General features: G+C 49.8%; 1 protein-coding gene across 2 annotated transcripts in view; it reads left to right on the forward strand.

Annotated features, from left to right (window-relative positions):
- The window catches only part of CCDC14 (coiled-coil domain containing 14), a 32,956-nt gene extending 10,057 nt beyond the window's left edge, over positions 1–22,899 (forward strand). Inside the window, exons 6-13 of one of the 2 annotated variants that reach the window (XM_068246272.1) lie at positions 3,473–3,619; positions 4,219–4,301; positions 13,795–14,260; positions 15,968–16,109; positions 16,473–16,546; positions 18,363–18,578; positions 18,950–19,082; positions 21,942–22,899. In XM_068246272.1, coding sequence (XP_068102373.1) covers positions 3,473–3,619; positions 4,219–4,301; positions 13,795–14,260; positions 15,968–16,109; positions 16,473–16,546; positions 18,363–18,578; positions 18,950–19,082; positions 21,942–22,812 — 2,132 coding nt within the window. In that variant the 3' untranslated portion in view covers positions 22,813–22,899. The remainder of the gene's footprint in view (positions 1–3,472; positions 3,620–4,218; positions 4,302–13,794; positions 14,261–15,967; positions 16,110–16,472; positions 16,547–18,362; positions 18,579–18,949; positions 19,083–21,941) is intronic. The other variant, XM_068246273.1, reaches the window with a different exon arrangement.
- The last annotated feature ends 938 nt before the right edge of the window (positions 22,900–23,837 follow it).

The following is a 23,837-nucleotide window of genomic DNA, read 5'->3' on the forward strand; positions in this document are numbered from 1 at the left end:
AAAAGATTTCCTCGTCTTTTGGGTAGCGGCGGTGAAGTCCGGGAATAAAATAATGCGGGTGTTCTCCAGCTTAAGATCTCCCACTTGTCGGGCTGCAGACAGAATCGCATCCCTGTCCTTGTAGTGTAGAACTTTTAGATAAGAGCATGCGGTGGCTTCCCAGGGGGACCTATTTTACTAGGCTTCCGATGCGCTCTTTGAATTGTGAAGAATGGAGAGAAGGTGTCTGCAGGGAGCAGTTGTTTTTACAGGGTCTCCACATAGGTAGGTACGTCTCTCCCTTCAGTCACCTCTGGTAGCCCCAGGAGCCTGATGTTATTTCTGCGATTTTCTGTTTTTTCCGCGTCCTCAGCTCTGTGTTCTAGTGATTTAAGCCGGGTTTGCATATCAGGGATGTTCTCTCAGCCGATCCTCTGCATCAGAAGTGCGCCGTTCTACCTCTGTGATACGATCTCTGATTTTAGACATGTCCTGTCTCAGTAGCCCCATTCCCGCTTCCACATGTTCCATTTTCAGGGTTAGTGTGGCTTGGCAGTTCTTTATGGCTTCCATCAAGGCCTCAACATACGGCGGGGGGGTTTCCAGTTCCCCCGTGTCGTCAGGAGGGGATATCACTCGGTCCTGTTTATTTTTACCTTTGGAAGTATTAGGGGTCTCTGGAGGACCTTCTGGTCCACGAGTTTTCTCCCCTCGATCTTTTTCTTTGTTGCCTTTTAGATCGCTGAGCCATCGGTATACTGTATGGGTGGAAGCGCGGGAAGGAAAGGAGATTCCTGGATGGCCCAGGGCTCTGGTCCCAGTCAGAAGCGCCGGAGTCAATTACTCCACAGCTGTCGCTTGGGGGGGATCGGTCCAGTCAGCCAGCGCTGCTCTAAGGTTATTGGAAGCAGGTACAGCAAGATTAAAGAGGAACTCCAGTGAAAATAATGTAATTAAAAAAGTGCTTCATTTTTACAATAATTATGTATAAATGATTTAGTCAGTGTTTGCTCATTGTAAAATCTTTCCTCTCCCCGATTTACATTCTGACATGTATTACATGGTGACATTGTTACTGTGGGCAGGTTATGTAGCTGCTCCTAGCTATTCTGGCCTTGCAGACAGCTGTAAACAGCCATTTCCTGTCTGTGAACATTGTTACATTGTGGCAGTTTGCCCAGAGTACCGCGGTACTCAGAGCTTCTTGTGGGAGGGGTTTCAGCACAAAATCAGTCATACAGCGCCCCCTGATGGTCTGTTTGTGAAATGCAATAGATTTGTCATGTAAAAGGGGTATCAGCTACTGATTGGGATTAAGTTAAATTCTTGGTCGGAGTTTCTCTTTAAGATGCAGATTTGTGGATACTATCCAGCAACTTTATAGTAATAAAGTATAGGGGCAGCGGAGCTCTTACACCACGTGTCCTCTCAGCTCTGCATCCAGGCCACACCCCCCTCAGGGGGACGGGAGGACGACGAGGCCAGGGCATGTGCGGTGCGCGGACTGTGCACGCGCGGTTACATGTGACGGTGGTCACGGGAGGGAGGGGGGTGTGAGTGAGGCGTAGAGCCTGTTATGTTAACGTGCTTAGGTCTGCTAGTTATGTATAAATGATTTAGTCAGTGTTTGCCCATTGTAAAACCTTTCCTCTCCCCGATTTACATTCTGACATTTATCACGTGGTGACATTTTTACTGCTGGCAGGTGATGTCACTGGAAGGAGATGCTGCTTGCTTTTTTGGCAGTTGGACACAGCTGTTATTTCCCACAATGTGATGTCAGAACCATGGTCCTGACATCGCACTGTGGGAGGGATTTCACCACAATATCAGCCATGCAGGGCCCCTGATCCGTTTGTGAAAAGGAAAAGATTTGGTGGCTGGATAGTGTGCTGGTTAAGGGCTCTGACGTGTAACCGCGCTGTCCTCCATACACGAGGGGCTTTGTGTTGCGCAGGCCATACTTGTGCTTGCGCACTTGTGGACGAGAGCAGGGCGTGAGGAGGAGGGTCCTGGCGAGTATTACTGAGGTGGATGAGAATCTGAGAAGTTCTGGATCATGCAGAATAAGTATCTCATTTTAATGTTTTTGTCTCTTCTCCACAGGCTCTCCTAAGGACGGGCACACGCTTGCTTAAATAGTGTCGTTCTTTTCTTCTAACCTGTATGCATTGCAGGAAAGACATTGCCTGCATTTGGCTTTTCACGTGGAGCGAGCAATTAATATATTGTAGCACTATGCAAGCGCAATCACACCTAAATCACATATTTTTCTGAAAGTGAAGATGCTAACACAGTGAAATACAATTTTGGCAAAACATTTTGTGTTGCCTCCCCTTAGCTGTAGTGTGTGCCCAGCCCAAAGGTAATTTACAGACAAACTTGTTTTTGTGAAGCTGCATACACACATGCAATTACCGTCAGCTGATAACGTACTTCGGGCAATGACCGATATTGCTCGGGCATCATGGGTTGTTAAGAATTTTGTCCAGGCGGATCTCTAACGACCCCCGATGCCTGAGCATTACCGATCACAATGCTATCTCCAACCCCCCCCCCCCCACCGATTGAAGCCGCTCCATTGTTCAGCAGTTGTCACCCCTCCGCCCCCTACGTAGCAACAGAACACATCGCTAGCCTCAAGGCTAGAGAGGTGTCTGTACAGCATTATTCCTCAAATCGTTGCCAGAGGGATTGTATCCCAATCCCCGATAGGTGACAGTTCTCTCGTGTGTGTGCGTACTGAGCTTTAGAACTGGACAGAATGAGAAAGCCGGTGTATCCTGTGTCACTATTGGGGAAATCTTCCATGAAATGTTTCCGAATCTCTGGCGTCTATGGCTATCAAACAAATTACCTCATGTGAGATAATTTACCTCATGAGGTAATGACATTTAGCAATTCTGCTAGGTTTTAGTCATATTTTACCTCCTGAGGTAAATATGAGGTAATTTACCGAAAATGGCTATTCTCCTGGAAATTAGGGGGCATGTTAGCACATAATTTACCGATCAGTTTAAGACCTGCCTGTACCTGGCGGTAAAGTTTGTTGTTGTTTTTTTTTGTTGTTTTTTTATAAGGGATGCATATAAAATATACTTTTCTTAAGATTGCCACATAATCAAATACACCCCCCCCCCCCTCATAAAAAAAACACATCTTCCAAAGACTATCCTAACTGATGGAAGACTATTAAAGATGATTACTATATTTTATTTACTGCATGCTTACCGCTGAAATACCTCATGTGTTACCTCACTTTATGCATTTACCTCATCTCTTACCTCATGTTCGGAAATGGAGAAAAATCTTTCAGAATTGCTAAAATAAGACTTAAACACCTCATGAGGTATTTTACCTACAAATAAATATTTACCTCACATAGCTACCAGAATTGAGGCCAATATGGTTTCATGACGAGTTGGGGAAGAGCAGACAGCCTGCCGGCTTGTTACACGCTCAGTAATGAAACGTTCGTCTTTTTCTCTTGCAGGGTTTGTGAGGAAGCCGGTGATCTCCAGAGGCAGCAGCGCGGCGGTACAGAAAGCCCACGTGGCTGTCCCCTCCGATGTGCAGACTCAGGTGCAGCTTGTGAGCAGAGTTCCTCCACAGGTGCCCTGCCAGGCCACCCCTGCCTCGGGTATGTAGCACTGCTCCTCTGTTCTGTTGTAGTGATCCCACCCACTGCAGGCGGCCGGCTGGGACTCAGTATAGCAATGAGGCATTCGGTATATCCATACAGTCCCACTCGAGTTAGGCTCACATTGGCATAAAAAGCGTTCTGTTTAGTGGAGCGCTGTCCACTCTCACTAGGCTGGTCGCTGCGTATGTTTCACAGATTCTTACTCTCCTGCCGCCATCACATTTGGGTCCTCTGTCGTACAGATTTGTGTGAACACATCCAATAGAAACCCATACAAAACTGATTCCAACTGTGTTTCCCAACTTCCTGTAGACTTCTTTGCCGAGGGACTGAGCAGGTTTCCTCCTGGCGGTGCGGAAGCCTTGCCATTGGGCACATTGTATTGGGGTGTGGCTAATGACCGCGAGGAGGCTTGTGCTGCGTATAGTCGTATGTCTCAGCGCCTGACGCTGGGCAATGCGATCTCTAGAGATAGGCTGATACAGTTTATAGTATTTTCCCTACAAAAAGTCTCTCTTATGTGCTTCCTATCAGCTCACTGTAAATGTGTGTACTATACTAACCTGAGTCTTATTTTTTGCTGTATTTCTCTACAGGCTCAGAATCTGCCGTGCTGTTCAACTGCCGCTTACCTACATCAACCCCGACTCTGTCCCCTCATCACCCGGCAACAACCCAGGTGACAATTCCTTATACACACACCACTGTCCCCTCATCACCCGGCAACAACCCAGGTGACCATTCCTTATACACACCACTGTCCCCTCATCACCCGGCAACAACCCAGGTGACCATTCCTTATCCACACCACTGTCCCCTCATCACCCGGCAACAACCCAGGTGACCATTCCTTATCCACACCACTGTCCCCTCATCACCCGGCAACAACCCAGGTGACCATTCCTTATACACACCACTGTCCCCTCATCACCCCGCAACAACCCAGGTGACCATTTCTTATCCACACCACTGTCCCCTCATCACCCGGCAACAACCCAGGTGACAATTCCTTATACACACACCACTGTCCTCTCATCACCCGGCAACAACCCAGGTGACCATTCCTTATCCACACCACTTTCCCATCATCACCCGGCAACAATCCAGGTGACCATTCCTTATCCACACCACTGTCCTCTCATCACCCGGCAACAACTCAGATGACAATTCCTTATCCACACCACTGTCCTCTCATCACCCGGCAACAACCCAGGTGACCATTTCTTATCCACACCACTGTCCCCCTCATCACCCGGCAACAACCCAGGTGACAATTCCTTATCCACACCACTGTCCCCTCATCACCCGGCAACAACCCAGGTGACCATTCCTTATACACACCACTGTCCCCTCATCACCCGGCAACAACCCAGGTGACCATTCCTTATCCACACCACTGTCCCCTCATCACCCGGCAACAACCCAGGTGACCATTCCTTATACATACCACTGTCCCCTCATCACCCGGCAACAACCCAGGTGACCATTCCTTATCCACACCACTGTCCCCTCATCACCCGGCAACAACCCAGGTGACCATTCCTTATACACACCACTGTCCCCTCATCACCCGGCAACAACCCAGGTGACCATTCCTTATCCACACCACTGTCCCCTCATCACCCGGCAACAACCCAGGTGACCATTCCTTATACACACCACTGTCCCCTCATTACCCGGCAACAACCCAGGGGACCATTCCTTATACCCACCACTGTCCCCTCATCACCCGGCAACAACCCAGGGGACCATTCCTTATCCACACCACTGTCCCTTCATCACCCGGCAACAACCCAGGGGACCATTCCTTATCCACACCACTGTCCCCTCATCACCCGGCAACAACCCAGGTGACCATTCCTTATACACACCACTGTCCCCTCATCACCCGGCAACAACCCAGGTGACCATTCCTTATCCACACCACTGTCCCCTCATCACCCGGCAACAACCCAGGTGACCATTCCTTATCCACACCACTGTCCTCTCATCACCCGGCAACAACCCAGGTGACCATTCCTTATACACACCACTGTCCTCTCATCACCCGGCAACAACCCAGGTGACAATTCCTTATCCACACCACTGTCCTCTCATCACCCGGCAACAACCCAGGTGACCATTCCTTATACACACCACTGTCCCCTCATCACCCGGCAACAACCCACGTGACCATTCCTTATACACACCACTGTCCTCTCATCACCCGGCAACAACCCAGGTGACCATTCCTTATCCACACCACTGTCCCCTCATCACCCGGCAACAACCCAGGTGACCATTCCTTATACCCACCACTGTCCCCTCATCACCCGGCAACAACCCAGGTGACAATACCTTATACACACCACTGTCCTCTCATCACCCGGCAACAACCCAGGTGACAATTCCTTATCCACACCACTGTCCTCTCATCACCCGGCAACAACCCAGGTGACCATTCCTTATACACACCACTGTCCCCTCATCACCCGGCAACAACCCACGTGACCATTCCTTATACACACCACTGTCCTCTCATCACCCGGCAACAACCCAGGTGACCATTCCTTATCCACACCACTGTCCCCTCATCACCCGGCAACAACCCAGGTGACCATTCCTTATACCCACCACTGTCCCCTCATCACCCGGCAACAACCCAGGTGACAATACCTTATACACACACCACTGTCCCCTCATCACCCGGCAACAACCCAGGTGACCATTCCTTATACTCATCACCCGGCAACAACCCAGGTGACAATTCCTTATCCACACCACTGTCCCCTCATCACCCGGCAACAACCCAGGTGACCATTCCTTATACACACCACTGTCCCCTCATCACCCGGCAACAACCCAGGTGACAATTCCTTATACACACACCACTGTCCTCTCATCACCCGGCAACAACCCAGGTGACCATTCCTTATACTCATCACCCGGCAACAACCCAGGTAACCATTCCTTATACCCACCACTGTCCCCTCATCACCCGGCAACAACCCAGGTGACCATTCCTTATACACACCACTGTCCCCTCATCACCCCGCAACAACCCAGGTGACCATTCCTTATACACACCACTGTCCCCTCATCACCCGGCAACAACCCAGGTGACCATTCCTTATACACACCACTGTCCCCTCATCACCCGGCAACAACCCAGGTGACCATTCCTTATCCACACCACTGTCCCCTCATCACCCGGCAACAACCCAGGTGACCATTCCTTATCCACACCACTGTCCCCTCATCACCCGGCAACAACCCAGGTGACTCCTTATACACACCACTGTCCTCTCATCACCCGGCAACAACCCAGGGGACCATTCCTTATACACACCACTTTCCCATCATCACCCGGCAACAACCCAGGGGACCATTCCTTATACACACCACTGTCCCCTCATCACCCGGCAACAACCCAGGGGACCATTCCTTATACACACCACTATCCCCTCATCACCCGGCAACAACCCAGGGGACCATTCCTTATACACACCACTGTCCCTCATCACCCGGCAACAACTCAGATGACAATTCCTTATACACACCACTGTCCCCTCATCACCCGGCAACAACCCAGGGGACCATTCCTTATACACACCACTATCCCCTCATCACCCGGCAACAACCCAGGTGACCATTCCTTATACACACCACTGTCCCTCATCACCCGGCAACAACTCAGATGACAATTCCTTATACACACCACTGTCCCCTCATCACCCGGCACCAACCCAGGGGACCATTCCTTATACACACCACTGTCCCTCATCACCCGGCAACAACTCAGATGACAATTCCTTATACACACCACTGTCCCCTCATCACCCGGCAACAACCCAGGGGACCATTCCTTATACACACCACTGTCCCCTCATCACCCGGCAACAACCCAGGGGACCATTCCTTATACACACCACTGTCCCCTCATCACCCGGCAACAACCCAGGGGACCATTCCTTATACACACCACTGTCCCTCATCACCCGGCAACAACCCAGGTGACAATACCTTATACACACCACTGTCCCCTCATCACCCGGCAACAACCCAGGTGATCATTCCTTATACACACCACTGTCCTCTCATCACCCGGCAACAACCCAGGTGACCATTCCTTATCCACACCACTGTCCCCTCATCACCCGGCAACAACCCAGGTGACCATTCCTTATCCACACCACTGTCCCCTCATCACCCGGCAACAACCCAGGTGACAATTCCTTATCCACACCACTGTCCTCTCATCACCCGGCAACAACCCAGGTAACCATTCCTTATACCCACCACTGTCCCCTCATCACCCGGCAACAACCCAGGTGACCATTCCTTATACACACCACTGTCCCCTCATCACCCCGCAACAACCCAGGTGACAATTCCTTATCCACACCACTGTCCTCTCATCACCCGGCAACAACCCAGGTGACCATTCCTTATACACACCACTGTCCCCTCATTACCCGGCAACAACCCAGGTGACCATTCCTTATACACACCACTGTCCCCTCATCACCCGGCAACAACCCAGGTGACCATTCCTTATACCCACCACTGTCCCCTCATCACCCGGCAACAACCCAGGTGACCATTCCTTATCCACACCACTGTCCCCTCATCACCCCGCAACAACCCAGGTGACCATTCCTTATACACACCACTGTCCCTCATCACCCGGCAACAACCCAGGTGACCATTCCTTATCCACACCACTGTCCCCTCATCACCCGGCAACAACCCAGGTGACCATTCCTTATACACACCACTGTCCCTCATCACCCGGCAACAACCCAGGTGACCATTCCTTATACTCATCACCCGGCAACAACCCAGGTGACCATTCCTTATACACACCACTGTCCCCTCATCACCCGGCAACAACCCAGGTGACAATACCTTATACACACCACTGTCCCCTCATCACCCGGCAACAACCCAGGTGACCATTCCTTATACTCATCACCCGGCAACAACCCAGGTGACTATTCCTTATACACACCACTGTCCTCTCATCACCCGGCAACAACCCAGGTGACCATTTCTTATCCACACCACTGTCCCCCTCATCACCCGGCAACAACCCAGGTGACAATTCCTTATCCACACCACTGTCCCCTCATCACCCGGCAACAACCCAGGTGACCATTCCTTATACACACCACTGTCCCCTCATCACCCGGCAACAACCCAGGTGACCATTCCTTATCCACACCACTGTCCCCTCATCACCCGGCAACAACCCAGGTGACCATTCCTTATACACACCACTGTCCCCTCATCACCCGGCAACAACCCAGGTGACCATTCCTTATACACACCACTGTCCCCTCATCACCCGGCAACAACCCAGGTGACCATTCCTTATCCACACCACTGTCCCCTCATCACCCGGCAACAACCCAGGTGACCATTCCTTATACACACCACTGTCCCCTCATTACCCGGCAACAACCCAGGTGACCATTCCTTATACTCATCACCCGGCAACAACCCAGGTGACAATTCCTTATCCACACCACTGTCCTCTCATCACCCGGCAACAACCCAGGTGACCATTCCTTATACTCATCACCCGGCAACAACCCAGGTGACCATTCCTTATCCACACCACTGTCCCCTCATCACCCGGCAACAACCCAGGTGACCATTCCTTATACACACCACTGTCCCCTCATTACCCGGCAACAACCCAGGTGACCATTCCTTATACTCATCACCCGGCAACAACCCAGGTGACAATTCCTTATCCACACCACTGTCCTCTCATCACCCGGCAACAACCCAGGTGACCATTCCTTATACTCATCACCCGGCAACAACCCAGGTGACAATTCCTTATCCACACCACTGTCCCCTCATCACCCGGCAACAACCCAGGTGACCATTCCTTATACACACCACTGTCCCCTCATCACCCGGCAACAACCCAGGTGACAATTCCTTATACACACACCACTGTCCTCTCATCACCCGGCAACAACCCAGGTGACCATTCCTTATACTCATCACCCGGCAACAACCCAGGTGACCATTCCTTATACACACCACTGTCCCCTCATCACCCAGCAACAACCCAGGTGACAATACCTTATACACACCACTGTCCCCTCATCACCCGGCAACAACCCAGGTGACCATTCCTTATACTCATCACCCGGCAACAACCCAGGTGACAATTCCTTATCCACACCACTGTCCCCTCATCACCCGGCAACAACCCAGGTGACCATTCCTTATACACACCACTGTCCCCTCATCACCCGGCAACAACCCAGGTGACCATTCCTTATCCACACCACTGTCCCCTCATCACCCGGCAACAACCCAGGTGACCGTTCCTTATCCACACCACTGTCCCCTCATCACCCGGCAACAACCCAGGTGACTCCTTATACACACCACTGTCCCCTCATCACCCGGCAACAACCCAGGTGACCATTCCTTATCCACACCACTGTCCCCTCATCACCCGGCAACAACCCAGGGGACCATTCCTTATACCCACCACTGTCCCCTCATCACCCGGCAACAACCCAGGTGACCATTCCTTATACCCACCACTGTCCCCTCATCACCCGGCAACAACCCAGGTGACCATTCCTTATACACACCACTGTCCCTCATCACCCGGCAACAACTCAGATGACAATTCCTTATACACACCACTGTCCCCTCATCACCCGGCAACAACCCAGGGGACCATTCCTTATACACACCACTGTCCCTCATCACCCGGCAACAACTCAGATGACAATTCCTTATACACACCACTGTCCCCTCATCACCCGGCAACAACCCAGGTGACCATTCCTTATACACACCACTGTCCCCTCATCACCCGGCAACAACCCAGGGGACCATTCCTTATACACACCACTGTCCCTCATCACCCGGCAACAACCCAGGGGACCATTCCTTATACACACCACTGTCCCTTCATCACCCGGCAACAACCCAGGGGACCATTCCTTATACACACCACTGTCCCTCATCACCCGGCAACAACCCAGGTGACCATTCCTTATCCACACCACTGTCCCCTCATCACCCGGCAACAACCCAGGTGACCATTCCTTATACACACCACTGTCCCCTCATCACCCGGCAACAACTCAGATGACAATTCCTTATACACACCACTGTCCCCTCATCACCCGGCAACAACCCAGGTGACCATTCCTCATACACACCACTGTCCCCTCATCACCCGGCAACAACCCAGGTGACCATTCCTTATACACACCACTGTCCCCTCATCACCCGGCAACAACCCAGGTGACCATTCCTTATACACACCACTGTCCCCTCATCACCCGGCAACAACCCAGGTGACAATTCCTTATACTCATCACTGTCCTCTCATCACCCGGCAACAACCCAGGTGACCATTCCTTATACACACCACTGTCCCCTCATCACCCGGCAACAACCCAGGTGACAATTCCTCATACACACCAGTGTCCCCTCATCACCCGGCAACAACCCAGGTGACAATTCCTCATACACACCAGTGTCCCCTCATCACCCGGCAACAACCCAGGGGACCATTCCTTATACACACCACTGTCCTCTCATCACCCGGCAACAACCCAGGTGACAATTCCTTATACACACCACTGTCCCCTCATCACCCGGCAACAACCCAGGTGACCATTCCTTATACACACCACTGTCCTCTCATCACCCGGCAACAACCCAGGTGACCATTCCTTATACACACCACTGTCCCCTCATCACCCGGCAACAACCCAGGTGACCATTCCTTATACACACCACTGTCCCCTCATCACCCGGCAACAACCCAGGTGACCATTCCTTATACACACCACTGTCCCCTCATCACCCGGCAACAGCCCAGGTGACCATTCCTTATCCACACCACTGTCCCCTCATCACCCGGCAACAACCCAGGTGACAATTCCTTATACTCATCACTGTCCTCTCATCACCCGGCAACAACCCAGGTGACCATTCCTTATACCCACCACTGTCCCCTCATCACCCGGCAACAACCCAGGTGACAATTCCTTATACACACACCACTGTCCTCTCATCACCCGGCAACAACCCAGGTGACAATTCCTTATACACACACCACTGTCCTCTCATCACCCGGCAACAACCCAGGTGACCATTCCTTATACACACCACTGTCCCCTCATCACCCAGCAACAACCCAGGTGACCATTCCTTATACACACCACTGTCCCCTCATCACCCGGCAACAACCCAGGTGACAATTCCTTATACACACACCACTGTCCTCTCATCACCCGGCAACAACCCAGGTGACCATTCCTTATACACACCACTGTCCCCTCATCACCCGGCAACAACCCAGGTGACCATTCCTTATACCCACCACTGTCCCCTCATCACCCGGCAACAACCCAGGTGACAATTCCTTATACACACACCACTGTCCTCTCATCACCCGGCAACAACCCAGGTGACCATTCCTTATACACACCACTGTCCCCCTCATCACCCGGCAACAACCCAGGTGACAATTCCTTATACACACCACTGTCCCCTCATCACCCGGCAACAACCCAGGGGACCATTCCTTATACACACCACTGTCCCCTCATCACCCGGCAACAACCCAGGGGACCATTCCTTATACCCACCACTGTCCCCTCATCACCCGGCAACAACCCAGGTGACAATACCTTATACACACCACTGTCCCCTCATCACCCGGCAACAACCCAGGTGACAATTCCTCATACACACCAGTGTCCCCTCATCACCCGGCAACAACCCAGGTGACAATTCCTCATACACACCAGTGTCCCCTCATCACCCGGCAACAACCCAGGTGACAAATCCTGTGTCACTCCATACAACTGCAGAACCCAACAGACAAGAGAATATAAATTATCTATAGAGAAACCGACTACCCCAGCAGCTTAGGGTGACCCAAAAGCACTAAGAAAGTATAAGGGACTAAAAAAGATCAAAGAGCCCTGCTACTAAAAAGCAATGCTTAGTGTAGCTTAGGTTCTTAAAACAGAAGGTATTTGAGATAATTCAGCTTAAAGAGACTCTGAATTGATTGATGATGATTTTTTTTTTATCGGTGTTTTTAAATGTAATCCTGTTTAGCATTATAGCCTCAGTTGAATCACCGCAATCCCGCTGCAAAACAAGTGTTTCTTCATAGAGAAAAAAACCCTGCAAAGCTCCCGGGCTCGCAGGGCTTTACTTCCTTGAAGAGGCAGAGCTTTGAGCTGTAGCTCTGCCTCCTCCACAGTCAATCTCTGCCAATTGCCGCCTCTCCCCGCACCTCTCAGGCTTCTTTCACTGAGAGGGGTGGAGATTGGACTGTAGCTCTGCCTCCTCCGCAGTCAATCTCTGCCGATCGCTGCCTCTCCCCACCCCTCTGTCTTCTTTCACTGAGTGGGGCGGAGAGGAGGCGGAGATTGGACTGTAGCTCTGCCTCCTCCGCAGGCAATCTCTGCCGATCGCCGCCTCTCCCCGCCCCTCTCAGTCTTCTTTCACTGAGAGGGGCGGGGAGGAAGCGAGATTGATTGCGGAGAGGCAGAGTTACAGCTCAAAGCTCTGCCTCTCCAGGGCAGCATGATCTGCAAAGTCGTGAAGCTTTGCAGGTCGTTTTCTATATGAAAAAACACTCGTATTGCGGCGATTCAATTGAGGGTATAATGCTAAACACGATTAAAAAAAATAAAAAAATAAAAAATTAGACTTCAGAGTTTCTTTAAGTGTGTAACTGTTCTGCAGCGTTGCATTGTGGGTAACCTCAGTTACACACTTAAATCTGAATGATCTGAAATCCCTTCTGTTTTAAGAAGGCAAACCACAATAATCTTGAAGAATGAGTTTTCTTTTTTTTTGAACATGCAGTAGGAATACTATTTGAAAACTGATCAATTCACCATAATGCCCCTTAATGCTTGCAATGCAGCAACATAAGACGCGCACACAGGCAGGATGTAAGCAGGCTTAGTTCTCTATGTTCCCGTGTCTGTTCTGGGATGCTTTAATGATGTCATTGCCCATTCACACCCTTAGAAGTCAGCCCTAAAATGTTTGGCACCCAGACAAGTGCAGCATAAGTCACTCATGAATTCAGGCAGGTTTACATTAAACGTTTTATGTATTGGCTGGTTTATACTGTGTATTTTTACAATCCTGATCATCTCTCTTCTATTTTACAGGATGTTGGTTGTGAGGTGCACTACCAATCTCTGCCACCAGGGGGAGCAGCTCACTTCCCATCAGCTGCAGCCTCCATGGCACAGTCTGTCCCGGCTGCATACTCCAGTGCCCAGGCTCCAGTGCAGCCTCTGCCCTCAGCACCCAGCTCTGGCCAGGTGGATGTTCCGGCACAGATCGGTGGCTATAAGTTCCGGGACTCGGATCTGCTGCAGTGTCTGGCGGCTCATCTGGCTCAGCTGCAGCGCTCTGATAATACAGGGAAGGAACCGGCCTACCCATCCGAGCCAGAGAGACGCACTACAGAGACTGAGGAGACCTCCAGCGAGGAGGAGGCGGGCACTGCCAGAGACATCAGCTGTCAGACCAGCTTCACCAGCCAGAAGAGGAGCCCAGAGAGGACTGAGAGGAAGATCAGAACCGTGAAATATCTCTTGGGAGAGATACAGGCGCTGGTGGCGGACACGGGTATGTACACAGCTCAGTGCTGCGGGCACCGATCTCACCCGGGTACCAGGCATGGGGGGCACCGGCCAGCGAGGCTCCACTAATAATCCTACACCAAATATCTTATACAAGGTGAAAGAGAAGCGCTCTATGGTGCTTTCACGTTTTATTACTGATAAAAATGGATAAAAATTGCACTTACAAGATGCAAATGCTTACAAAGCATGTCTCCCATATTTGGTAGTCAGAAATCCCTTCTCCTCTCTCTGATTCCCGTAGCTGTGGCCAATAGCAAGGGCGTCCAGGTGTACTAGAGCCTAGGTTCTCAACATGTGGTACGCGTACCCCAGGGGGTACTTCTGATGGTTGCAGGGGGTACTCGGGCTTGATATGCTTAACCAAGAATAACATATTTAGCGTTTTAGAAAATGATAAATATTATCTAAACACAAATTTAGTATTTTAGCTAATTATAAGCAATAGTAAATACTTGGAAATTGTTTAGAATCAATTGTCATGTACTATGATTAAATATACTGTATATTTGTCAAGGGGTACTTGTGATAATGTTTCCTATGCTAGGGGGTACTTGGTGAGTACAGGGTTCTAAAAGGGGTACATACCAATAAAATGTTGAGAAACCTTGTACTAGAGAACATCGGGGTAGGGTGGAAAGGACCTCATTCACAGTGCCTGCAGCATCATGACGCGTTTCGGCGTACTTGCGCCTTCATCAGATGATGCTGCAGGCTCTAACACTGGATCTAAATAAAAGGATTTAGTGCTGGATAGGGGGCGTGGTTGCCTGGGGGGCTGTGCCTGGTTAAATCCCACCTTTGTAAATCACTTATTCAGATAATGTTGCCCACAATCTGATATATTGCACCCACCTCATGTTGTAAGGTGTAGATCCTATGTCCCATGATCTGAGCCGTCTGTAAGTTGCTCGAGTCTGCAGTGCCTCATACAACTTCAGAACTTGTATGAGGCACCGCCCCCCCCAGGCAACCACGCCCCCTATCCAGCACCAAATCCTTTCATTTAGATCCAGTGTTAGAGCCGGCAGCATCATCTGATGAAGGCGTAAGTACGCCGAAAGGCGTCATGATGCTGCAGGCACTGTGAATGAGGTCCTTTCCACCCTACCCCGATGCTCTCTAGTACACCGGGACGCCCTTGCTATTGGCCACAGCTACGGGAATCAGAGAGAGAAGGGATTTCTGACTACCCTATATGGGAGACATGCTTTGTAAGCATTTGCATATTTTGCAATTTTTATCAATAATAAAACGGTAATGCACTATAGAGCGCTTATTTTACCTTGCTTTTCAGTACACTTGTCCCACGAGTTGTGGAGCTTACTAAATTAGTGACATTCATTAGAGTAATATCTCCTGGATCCTTTACTTTGTTGGAACGCTGTTATTTTTTGGAAACTGTACCAAATATGTTATACTTTTCTTGGCACTCAGTGGCCATTCTGTTATCTCCCGCCCCATCCCTGCACATTGAAGAAATATCGATTTGTAAAAAGCTGATTGGCTGACCAGGATCATGTGACTTGGAAATGAATACCACTCCCCTTTGGGAGGAGTGGGAGGGGCTTGTGTTCTTTACATTGAAGTCATGGTTACCATTAAAGAGTACCTCCAGTGTACATTGCTGGGTAATATGTTGGCGCTATATAAATCCAATGAATAATAATAATGGTGTGATTTGTGTTTGCAGGTGACGGGGAGGCCCTGCGGCTGCTGTCAGAGCTGGAGCACTCCGTGTCTCTCCTGCCAGCGGTCGTGGGAAGCACCAATGTCCAGGCAGAGATCGCTCTGGCCCTGCAGCCCCTGCGGAGTGAGAACGCCCAGCTGCGGAGGTGGGTATTGTGTATCACAGCTGTACGGTCTCTCGTCCTCATCCAGTATGTGTGCTCCTCTGTGGGATCTGCTGCTGTGCTCCAGTGTTACTGTAGACAAGATAGAACGTTACTTTTCAGTGGAGTAACAGAATCAAAGTACCATTGTTATCACAGAAACGGAGCAATCGGATGTAGCGAGATCACCACACATCGGGGTGCCTCTGTCCCAATGCAAAGTGTCTTCCCCCTCACAAGGCCCCAATATTGTCCCCCAATACAAACTGTCCCTAATACAAAGAACTCCCCCCAACCCCCTCCCCCCCCCCCCCCCGACTCTGACATGTTTGGTCGCTTGTATAACCTTATCTTTGCATATTGCAGGCGGTTGCGAATTCTGAACCAGCAGCTGCGAGATCGGGAGAGAGCGGCCAGGTGTGACGATGATGACTATGAATGTGAGTCCCTCCTAAAACCAGCAGCACTGAGTGTTTATCATTGGCTGAATGCTATCACACTAGCCAATCCGATTCTTCTACATTCCTTCCATAACTCCGCCCTACCTGTCTGCTGAGGTGCAGGCTGCAGTGTACATGTCACACACAGGGGAAAGGCCCCGCCCACACCATCCTGCATGCACAGCTGAGGCAGAGTCCTCCCATAACTCCGCCATGCTCGTCAGCTGATGTGCAGTGTACACGTCCCACACCGGAAAGACCCCGCCCACTAGCCGCAACTTGCCTCTAGGAATTATGGGAGCTCAATAGTTTACAATCAGTAACTGTACTAGAGTTCTACTCAGGGAGGTAAGTTACAAGAGGACCAGTCTAACTACACTTTCTACATTTCATCTTCTGTCCTCCTTCACCCAACTGGCCTTCCTAGCTTAAAGTGTACCAGAGCTCACTAAAACAAAAAGATTTATACATACCTGGGGCTTCCTCCAGGCCCATCTGCTTGGATCGCTCCCACGCCGGCGTCCTCCGATGTCTGCAGCTCCGGTACCGGGTCCCTGCTCCTCCGCCAGTCGGCTCCAGTCTACGCAGGAGAAGTGCGCCGTTTGGGTAGCCAACAGCTGCTGGAGAGATACGTAGAGGACGTACTGCCCTTACATCAGACTGGCTCTGACTGACGGAAGTGACGGGACCCGGTACCGGAGCTGCAGACAGCGGAGGATGGCGGCGTGGGATCGATCCAAGCAGATAGGCCTGGAGGAAGCCCAGGTATGTATAAATCTTTTTGTTTTAGTGAGCTCCGAGTCCCTTTTAAAGGACACCTGAAGTGAGCGTGATATGGGGGCTGCCGTATTTATTTCCTGTTTAACTATACCAGTTGCATGGCAGCCCTGCTGATCTCTCTGGCTGCAGTTGTGTCTGAATCACACCAGGAACAAGCATGCAGCTAATCTTATCTGCTGCATGCCTGTTCAGGGGCTATGACCAAAAGTATTAGAGGCAGAGCATAACCAGGCAACTGGTATTGCTTATAAGGAAATAAATATGGCAGCCTCCATATCCCTCTCATTACAGCTGTCCTTTAAAACAAACCCCAGGTAACCGGTGGCTGTAAAGGGGCCCATACATTACTAGATCTCTGGTAGATTCAGTAGTAAAGATAGTCTGCCGGAGATTGATGCTGCAATGTGGCTGCCCGATTGTAATTTTAATCGATATCCAGCCAAAAATAAAATGATCGATCCAATCATGCTGGAAAGATCTCGTTTGAAAGGGGGCAGTCAGGTGCGCGGCGGTAGCGGTATTTATTTCCCGACACCTGTCAGATCCCAGCCATTCCCTCCCGCAGGAGTAATGCACTGCACTGGATGCTGGAGGCGGGGCCTGTAGATGTCCCGCCTCCAGTGTCTGCTGCTGATTGTTACAGGTGATATTGTCGGCCGTTAATGACGGTACCCCGCTCTGTCTCTACAGTGACGTCCCTGCACTGGAGGTAGGGCCTATAGATGTCACGCCTCCAGTGTCTGCAGCTGATTGCCACAGGTGATATTGTCAGGCGTCAGGGACGGTACCCTGCTCTCTGCAGTGACGTCCCTGCACTGGAGGCGGGGCCTGTAGATGTCCCGCCTCCAGTGTCTGCAGCTGATTATCACAGGTGATCTGGTCGGCCGTTAGTGACGGTACCCCGCTCTGTCCCTGTAGTGACGTCCCTGCACCGGAGGCGGGGCCTGTAGACGTCCCTCCTTCAGTGTCTGCAGCTGATTGTTACAGGTGATATGGTCGGCCGTTAGTGACAGTACCCCGCTCTTTCTCTCTGTAGTGACGTCCGTGCAGTCTATGAATGAGGCGTTGCAGCAGCAGCTGTTGGAGAGCCGCCGCAGTCTGGAGTCTCTGCAGAACAAGACCGATGAGCTGCTGAAGGTGGCCGACAACCAGAAGGAGGAGAACCAGAAACTGTCACAAGCCCTCCAGGAGAAGGAAGAGGAAATACTCCGGATCCGGCAGGAGAACATCGCCTCCTCCAGACTGAGGACTGGTCAGTGTTACCACGGGGGCTTCCTCAGATGTCTGCACAAAGCAGAAACATGGGTGAGGGGAGGGACTTATGATGGGGAGGGGAGCAGCTGTAGGTGGGTGTTTGGGGCAAAAAAGTGTCTGGATTTGCGGTGGGGTAGGAGAGCAGTTGGCTGTGGGCGGGGATTTGGGGAGGGCAGAGGCTGTGTACACGGATTTGGGGAGTGGCTGTGGGTGGGGGTTTGGTGGAGTGGCTGTGGATTAGGGGGAGGGGAGTAGCAGTGGATGGTGTTGAGGTGGCGGAGGGGAGTAGGTGGTGGTTTGGGAGGGGAGTGGCTGTGGGCGGGTATTTGGGGAGGGGAGTGGCTGTGTATGACTGTATTTGTGTTACAGACACAGATGACGCACTGGGGAAGGTGAAGAGCGTCCAGTTTAAGTTGGAGACCTCAGAGAAGGAGAATCAGATTCTGCGGATAACCCTTCGGCAGAGGGATGCGGAGGTCAGCAGACTGCGAGAGCTCACACGGTAATCTCTGCCATCACCATTGGAGAAAGCTTGTCCTCTTCCCTTCCACATTCCTGCTTCTCACTGATTGGTCTGAGCACACTTCAGTGCGACAGGCTGAGGCTGCAACATGATCCTGTGCTCACACGTGTTTCCAAGCAAGCCAGAGAGGACACAGCAGATTGGAGGAGAAAAGACAAAAAACTAAAGGGTGAAATGACATCAGGATTTAGCTTCACACTATGGGAAAAAGACTTGGGCCCTGTTAGGAACAGAATTCTCATAATTTGCTAGATAGAATTCCCTGAAATCAAAACTTGGACAGTGCAATACATCTGTTATGTAAGTAGAGCAAGTATTTATCTACTTACAGTGGTTTGCAAAAGTATTCGGCCCCCTTGAAGTTTTCCACATTTTGTCATATTACTGCCACAAACATGCATCAATTTTATTGGAATTCCAGGTGAATGACTAATACAAAGTGGTGTACACGTGAGAAGTGGAACAAAAATCATACATGATTCCAAACATTTTTTACATATAAATAACTGCAAAGTGGTGTGTGCATAATTATTCAGCCCCCTGAGTCAATACTTTGTAGAACCACCTTTTGCTGCAATTACAGCTGCCAGTCTTTTAGGGCCTAGTTTCTCAACATGCGGTACGCGTACCCCAGGGGGTACTTCTGATGGTTCCAGGGGGTACTCAGGCTTGATATACTTAACCATCAGTAACAAATTTAGAGTTTTAGAAAACTATAAATCCTATATAAACATAGTATTAGTATTTTTTTTCTAATTAAAAGCAACAGTAAATGCTTGGAAATTGTTTAGAACCAATTATCATGTACTACGATTAAATATGTATTTGTTAAGGGGTACTTGTGATAATATTTACTATGCCAGGGGGTACTTGGTGAGTACAGGGTTTTATAAGGGGTACATACCAATAAAATGTTGAGAAACACTGTTTTAGGGTATGTTTCTACCAGCTTTGCACATCTAGAGACTGAAATCCTTGCCCATTCTTCTTTGCAAAACAGCTCCAGCTCAGTCAGATTAGATGGACAGCGTTTGTGAACAGCAGTTTTCAGATCTTGCCAAGATTCTCGATTGGATTTAGATCTGGACTTTGACTGGGCCATTATAACACATGGATATGTTTTGTTTTAAACCATTCCATTGTTGCCCTGGCTTTATGTTTAGGGTCGTTGTCCTGCTGGAAGGTGAACCTCCACCCCAGTCTCAAGTCTTTTGCAGTCTGCAAGAGGTTTTCTTCCAAGACTGCCCTGTATTTGGCTCTATCCATCTTCCCATCAACTCTGACCAGCTTCCCTGTCCCTGCTGAAGAGAAGCACCCCCAGAGCATGATGCTGCCACCACCATATTTGACAGTGGGGATGGTGTGTTCATTTTCCGTCACACATAGCGTTTTGCATTTTGGCCAACACGTTCCATTTTGGTCTCATCTGACCAGAGCACCTTCTTCCACATGTTTGCTGTGTCCCCCACATGGCTTGTGGCAAACTGCAAATGGGACTTCTTATGCTTTTCTGTTAACAATGGCTTTCTTCTTGCCACTCTTCCATAAAGGCCAACTTTGTACAGTACATGACTAATAGTTGTCCTATGGACAGAGTCTCCCACCTGAGCTGTAGATCTCTGAAGCTCGTCCAGTCACCATGGGCCTCTTGACTGCATTTCTGATCAGCGCTCTCCTTGTTCGGCCTGTGAGTTTAGGTGGACGGCCTTGTCTTGGTAGGTTTACAGTTGTGCCATACTCCTTCCATGTCTGAATGATCGCTTGAACAGTGCTCCGTGGGATGTTCAAGGCTTTGTAAACCTTTTTGTAGCCTAAGCTTGCTTTACATTTCTCAATAACTTGATCCCTGACCTGTCTTGTTTGTTCTTTGGACTTCATGGTGTTGTTGCTCCCAATATTCTCTTAGACAACCTCTGAGGCCCTCACAGAGCAGCTGTATTTGTACTGACATTATATTACACACAGGTGCACTCTATTTAGTCATTAGCACTCATCAGGCAATGTCTATAGGCAACTGACTGCACTCAGATCAAAGGGGGCCGAATAATTATGCACACACCACTTTGCAGTTATTGATTTGTAAAAAATGTTTGGAATCATGTATGATTTTCGTTCCACTTCTCACGTGTACACCACTTTGTGTTGGTCTTTCATGTGGAATTCCAATAAAATGGATTCATGTTTGTGGCAGTAATATGACAAAATGTGGAAAACTTCAAGCGGGCCGAATACTTTTGCAAACCACTGTATATGTGTTTTTATTTTCCTGGCATAGTATGGCTAATCCTCCTGCTTTAATGTTTACAAATGTATTGCAATAACTGATAAAAACTTGAGAGAAACTTTTAAAGAGAACCTGAGACGAAGAGGGTAAAAGATTTGATACTTACCTGGGGCTTCTTCCAGCCCCATGGCTTTCGTTGCCTCCTTTGCTGTCCTCCCAGGTGGCTTGGTTTGTCTGCTGTCAGGCATACATATGAACTGGCTGCTGGGAGACTTGGGCGCAGGATACAGCCGGTATATGGCTTATCTTGCTGCTGTACAAGTTCCCGGCAGTGTTAATTACTATTCCCTGTCCAGGTCCACGTGGATAGTGGGGAATTATGTAATTCAGCTTCCAGCTATTGCTTGCGGCCGAATTACAGTGTTTTAAAAGTAACTTCAGCTTCAACGGAGAGGTAGCCCACGGAGCTCATGGGACTGGAGGAAGCCCCAGGTGAGTATAAATATACCCTTGCTCTTTATCTCATATACCTTTTTATAAACCATTAAGCATAGTTTTGTATGTGTAATGATCGGATAGCTATGAGCTACTGATGATTTCCTTGTGATTTTCAGGACTCTGCAGTCCAGCATGGCCAAGCTGTTGTGTGATTTGGGTAAGGACGGCACCACACCTCGTCCCGGAGCTCCGCTAACTCAGGCCACTCTGGATAGCTATGAGAAGCAGCTGAGCAGCGACCAGTGTCCAGCCAGCACCTCCATCATAAGCTATCTGAAGAGGCTGGAGATGGACCAGGTCATTCCAAGCCCAGGAGAGGAAGCAGATCCCAGGGCCACTCTCAGTAATGGGCTGCCTTCTGACCCCAGCAATGAGGTCACACCTAGTAAAGGTCCCATGACTTACCAAAGGCCAGAGAGCACCATCACCTCTATCCCGCCTTACAGTCCCCAGAAGGTCCGCACTGAAGTCAACAGCGAATCCTGCTATGGAATGGAAGATGAGTATAAACCGGATGAGACCACCTATTTACCCCTGGCAAGCAGCCCTCGCAAGGCCAACCTGATGCCCCCTCTGAGGGTGATGTGCTCCCCTCCGAAGGTCTGCAGTGCAGAGAGAGATGTAGGAGGGAGTGTTTCATGTGCCAAGACAAATGCCTTCAACTCCTCTAGAATTCAGAGGAGCCTATTCAACGGCCCTGACTTGGATCTGCCCAGCAAGATCAAAGAGCCACAAATGCCTCCAGCAAAGGACCCCTCCCGGAACCCTCTGCCCCTCTTCCAACACATCAAAAACCTGCAGGTTGGAGACAACCACCTGACTGACCAGTCTCTGTGTGACGTCACATCAGGCCGCTCAGACTGGTCCATCGCCTCCTTCTCCACGTTCACCTCCCACGACGAGCAGGACTTCAGGAATGGCCTCGCCACACTCGATGCCAATATCGCCAAATTACAGAGGACATTACAGAGCAGCAGCAGAAAGTGAGACCGTTTTCCATGTCTGTAAATTATGCGTGTCTTAAATTATTTTTGTAATTTAAATATTTGAAATAAAATTGGTTTGGAAGTAGGAGCCTGGAGGCGGGGCTTTGTTTGGGAGCCTGGAGGCGGGGCTTTGTTTGGGAGCTTGGAGGTGATGCTTTGTAGATCTGATTGGAGAGTTCACTTGGAGAAAAGTTCAGAAAGTGCCACAAGAAGGTGTAAACATATTACGCTGCAGTAAATACAGTGCAATGGCGTTAATTTGATGATAAAAAAAAAAAACAAGTCAGGAAAATACTACATTCTGTATTTTAGACACAGCTTAGATGAACTTCCAGGAGACATTACACATGCCATGCTTAGGTGATTTCCCCACTAGCTCCTCCGCATTTTAAAAGGAATCTAAATGGTTAAATGGCTGAAGGGAGGCAGGGGAAGCCTTTTTTGTTTAGTTTTCTCTGCTCCCTGCGTGGGGGGAAGAAAAGCTGGAACCTCCCGAGAAGCCTGCACAACCTATCGGCATCTGATCAGCGGGACTTGCAGGAGACGGGCTGCTTGTATTGGCTCTGCTGTCACTCAAAGGTAATCGTCTCTGCTTCTGTGAGTCCTGCACCGTTTCTGACTGAGGACATCTGCCGGTAATGATCGAACATGTTACTGTGTTTTACCGCATGCTGTAACCTTCATGAATTGACATTTACTGACGCGACGAGGTGTTTACTGTTGGTAATTTACCTCACTGCTCGGTAATTTCAGATTTTCACACGGTAACAGCCTTGATGAATTGACATTTTCCTAGGTGCTTGGTAACGTGAGGGGTTTACTGCATTACCGCATGCTTGATGAATTGACGCCATTGTCTGTATGTGACGAGTGTTACATGGCAATACCAGGATGTGAAACTAAAACTTCACCTGTAGTGATCACTATCACAGCTCATTTTTGGATAAGCGTTTGATGGATGTTTCCCCACCTCAACCAATAAAATGCAGCAGCTGTACCAGGACCATCTATCCATGCCAAATTTTC

Source organism: Hyperolius riggenbachi, chromosome 7 (assembly GCF_040937935.1).
Source record: "Hyperolius riggenbachi isolate aHypRig1 chromosome 7, aHypRig1.pri, whole genome shotgun sequence".
Lineage (NCBI taxonomy): Eukaryota > Metazoa > Chordata > Amphibia > Anura > Hyperoliidae > Hyperolius > Hyperolius riggenbachi.